This window comes from Engraulis encrasicolus, chromosome 18, assembly GCF_034702125.1.
Source record: "Engraulis encrasicolus isolate BLACKSEA-1 chromosome 18, IST_EnEncr_1.0, whole genome shotgun sequence".
Classification (NCBI taxonomy): domain Eukaryota; kingdom Metazoa; phylum Chordata; class Actinopteri; order Clupeiformes; family Engraulidae; genus Engraulis; species Engraulis encrasicolus.
This window is the reverse complement of record NC_085874.1, coordinates 8,070,678-8,074,895: the sequence shown is the minus strand read 5'-3', so window position 1 is coordinate 8,074,895 and position 4,218 is coordinate 8,070,678. Positions and strand designations below refer to the sequence as shown.

The window sequence follows — 4,218 nt, the reverse complement described above, 5'->3', positions numbered from 1 at the left end:
TGTGGAAAATGGACACGGCTAACTGACTTGCCAGTGGAGGTAACGGTAACGGACATATCTGATCGACCAGTGGAGGAAATGCCCACAGCCGTCTCTTGCTCATCTTGACCGGTCTACCCTGGGACGGGTTAACCACGACGACTACTGGACCTACGGGGATTAGACAGGCCATGACAGCTATGGATGCCGACAGTGGGTAAAAAGAAACCTTCTTTGATTTGGCACAATTTTACCAGTCACCTAAGAGCCTTTTTTGTTTTTTTAAGTTATTGTTACTTTTATGTTTTTTTCAAAGTTATTTTGGTCATTTTTGGCACTATATGAATAAGGCATTTTTGTAAAAATGGGTTGCACTCCATCAAAGGGTAGGCTTTTCGCCCTTGCTTTTAGCAGTGAGAAAACTATTGAAGATCCACCTCAGAACTCTGATAATGCATGCATAGTCAGTGTGAGCACTGATCCGCCTGTTTTGGAAAAAGCAGCCACTGACTGTTGCTCTGAGAAAGATGTAAAAGAAAACTCTACTGTCTCCAAAGAGAAAACACCCTCTGTTACTGAGGTGATAAGTGATGCTGCTACAATAAATGAGGACACCGTACAGAAAATTGAGGTAAACGTGGCGGTCCAAGAGAAGTTGCCGCCGGTCGATCAAAAGCCTGACAGCAAGCCGCCACGAGTAAGAGGCGAGAAAAGGAAGAAAACAAAAGATGGCAAGAAATCGAGGTCAAAGGACAAGCTCAAAAAGGGGTCTCTCATCCACACAAAAATCGAGCTCCCCGAAGAGATGGTGAAGGCCCACCAGGCTGCCTACTCTTACCTGAACCCCAACATCTCCAAATACGAGACCTTGCTGCGGCTGCTGGACCAGGCGTCCCACACGCAGCTCAGCCTGCAGCCCATGGTGACCATGGTGGCCACGCGGTACGACGAGATCAACCTCACCCTGGAGGAGATGGCCAGGGAGGGAGAGCAGATGCTCAAAGAGCACGGCGAGCACATGGCCTGGCCGGCCGGCCTCCCACGACACGGCCCGCTGGCCTCAGCCTTGAAGCAGAGCCAGGACGACCAGAACTGCCCGAGACCGCCGCCTCCGGACCTGCTCCAGCAGCTGCTCCAGCACTCCACCGAGAAGATGCGGCTGGTCGGGGAGTCCGTCACCAGCCTGGGCGACTCTGCACTTGAGGAGGCCACAGAGTACTTTGCCTCTATCTCGGAGCTGTTGGGGGAGAAGCTGAAGACGAAGAGGGCTGTGGAGGGTCGCCTGAAGCAGGTGCTGACCCGCGTGGAGGCAGCCGCCGTCAGCAAGCTTGGCATGGAGGACTCTGCTTTACACAGCGAGGACAGCGGCATCGGTGGGGAGAACGAGAGTCTGGCCGGGTCAGATCGCCATCGCCAGCACAGGGAGAGCTGCCAGTCGTCAGCTGCTCCAAATGTTCTAAACGGCACACTTCTACTGTATGGAGAAGATGGGGAAGACGAAGATGATGAGGAGGGTGATGATGATGAGGACGATGAGGAGGAAGAGGTAGAGGATGAGGAGAGGGTGAAGCCATCAGTTGAACCAACAGCGAACAGAAGGTCCTCAAGCTCCTCTGTGCAAATGGACCATCGAAAGCTCAGTCTCAAAACACCCACACAAAGTCCCCGGAAGGAGAAAAAGTGCGCGAGGCGCCCTAAAACCGCCGACCCTACCAAAACACCAAGCAGACCTGATAATTTAAGGGGATCACGGCGATCACGCTCCTTAGTGAACCTACACCAGGATAGCTCCTCGTTGGACGAACCAACTGGGAGCAGTTTGACTTTAGGGCAGGAGAAAGCGAGAAGGGACATGGAGACGTCAGAGGGTGCGAGGCCCAAGTTGAGGCGGCACTCCTCTATAGAAGCCAGTCTTGAGACGAGGAGGAACCCATGTCCCCCCACACCGGCCGCGGAGCCTCAGGGTCGTCACGCCGTGAAGAGGCTCATCACGACATTCAGCCACGGCGTGGTTGACAAACCGATGATTCCGCCCCACGTGAAGATCAACAGGAAGTGTCGTTTCCCAATGATTGCCGGTTACCACGGCAACCACAAATACAGTGCGTTCGGCTCTAGAGAGCAATATGGCCGACATGATGACATGGACGTGGACAGCCTGCCCCCACCTCCTCCAGAAATCCTCATGGACAACTCGTTTGAGATCACAAGAGGTGCTGCCGCTGTCGGGGAAGGAGGGGGACAGAACGGGCCTACTCTAAGTCGCTCCGGCACATGTCAACAAAATAACAATGTGTCCCAGAAACTCAGAGCATCTGTGCAGTCCATGTCAGTGCTGCCGAATCGGGCAAATGTCCAACACAGCTCCCTAAGCCTGTCTGCGGCCTGTGCCGCTAAATCGGAGGGCGTGGATGATGATATGGATACCGCAAACGCAGTGCCTGAGACACACTACCGCCACTCCCACAAGATCACACACTCGCATGATCCTGCGACATCCAGAGTCAAGGTGGGCCAAGAAGTCGTCTGGAGTCCTGCTGCCACCCCAGCTGGCATAGGATCAAGGCAAGCTAGTCACGACCACGGTGACAGTGATACGTTAAGCCCACCGCTGCCGCCCGTCTCCTGGCCATCATCAACAACAACCCCTCCCGTCGCCAGACCCCGTCTGCCACCTGCCTGCCCCCCGCTGGGCCACCACGTTCCCACACCGCCCAGCTTCCCCTCTGGAAGGCGGACGAGCAGCAACAGCGAGGAGAACCTTCCCGTCGCGTCATCTGCGGCGTTCGCCAGCGCTCGCTCCGTCTTCTGTCAAGAGCAGGCCTCCAGGACGCTGTCCACCACGTCTACGCTGCCTCGGCCCTGGGGAGAGAGCAGCCGGGGAAGACTCCCCCACACGGTACCACAGGGCTTCGCCAGACGCAGCTCTTCAGAGCAGCGAGCGCCCACCTGTAACCAGACCGAGCCGAGCCCTCATCCAGATCAAGCTGTACCCAGTGCCACCCATGAGTAAGTACATTTGTCCATAGCCAGTTGTTTTTGTCAAGACTGACTGACTTCAGGGCCAACACTGTGGTCTGATGACTAAACTGAGTACGTAGGTCATTTGTCCTTCCAAAAAAGTCTACTGGTAGGTAACACGTGTATATACACTGAACCACCTGATAACAGGAAGTATTTCCAATATATATAAAAATATAACTTTAATCAGCAAAGTTGGGTCGGACACAGAAAATAGACCCAAGACCTGACAAAATGTTTTAATGAGAGCTGTTTAATGATAGACCTTGTTAGGACTTGTGTCTTTTTTCAGTGAACTTTTCCCTTTGGCTCCATGCACCTGATTTACTACCATAGAGTGCAACAAAACCTATAAAACTCTTCCAGAACAACCTCCAGGGTAGCCCATTGTAAACCAGTATGTACCCAACGAGACAATACTATGTGCCCAACATGAGCCGTTTTTCACCACACTGTAACATCATAAAACCAATATAACATTTCAAATGTTTAATCCTAAGGAACTTTGGTGTTATTTGTAAAACAGCCTTTCCAGGCCAGACACTCAAGTCTGCCTCTACAAAATGACGGTCCATTTCACATAGACAATAACATCAGGTGTGATGTCAGACGGCCTGCTGTCACTGTGGCTTGCTAAATTTAATGACACACAGGGCAACCTGTTGAGCAATGTTGCCAGGCAACAACATGATTGTCTCTTAGATACAATGATAACATTGGATAAAATGGCATTGGATACAATGATAACAAAAGTTGTCTGCTGCGGACTCTTATCAAGTTCTCTTGATAAATATGATTGACAGTCTAAACAACATTTTATCACATCATTGCCCAAAAATGTTGCTAAAACGTTGCCCTATGAATCATCCTAAAGATGGTGATACATTAGTTTGGCAAGCATTTGAGCAATTTTTCTGGGCAACACTGCAGTAAGATTTCATTTGGACTATGATCATTACAACACTTTAATCAAGAGAACTTTGATCAGCAGTGGATAACTTCAGAACGCTAGGAGCTTATCAAATTGTCGCCGAGCAATATTGTTCCAAAAGTTGCTTTATGTGCCATCACCATTAAAGTCCACCTCCAACCCATATTTGGTAGTTCCTCCATGAAGTGAAGGATTTCCTTTGTGCTGTCGGCTTTGCTCGATAAACACGTCCTCACCCGTATAATTATCAAACTGAAAGCATGCTTCGCTGGAAGGGTGACACTTCA

General features: G+C 50.9%; 1 protein-coding gene across 1 annotated transcript; it reads left to right on the top strand.

Annotated features, from left to right (window-relative positions):
• The first annotated feature begins 343 nt into the window (after positions 1-343).
• On the top strand, positions 344-2,992 carry LOC134468761 (photoreceptor cilium actin regulator-like). The gene is made up of 3 exons (XM_063222635.1): positions 344-1,578; positions 1,621-1,987; positions 2,102-2,992. The coding sequence occupies exons 1-3, from the start codon at positions 344-346 to the stop codon at positions 2,990-2,992; spliced, it is 2,493 nt and encodes an 830-aa protein (XP_063078705.1).
• Positions 2,993-4,218: the final 1,226 nt, after the last annotated feature.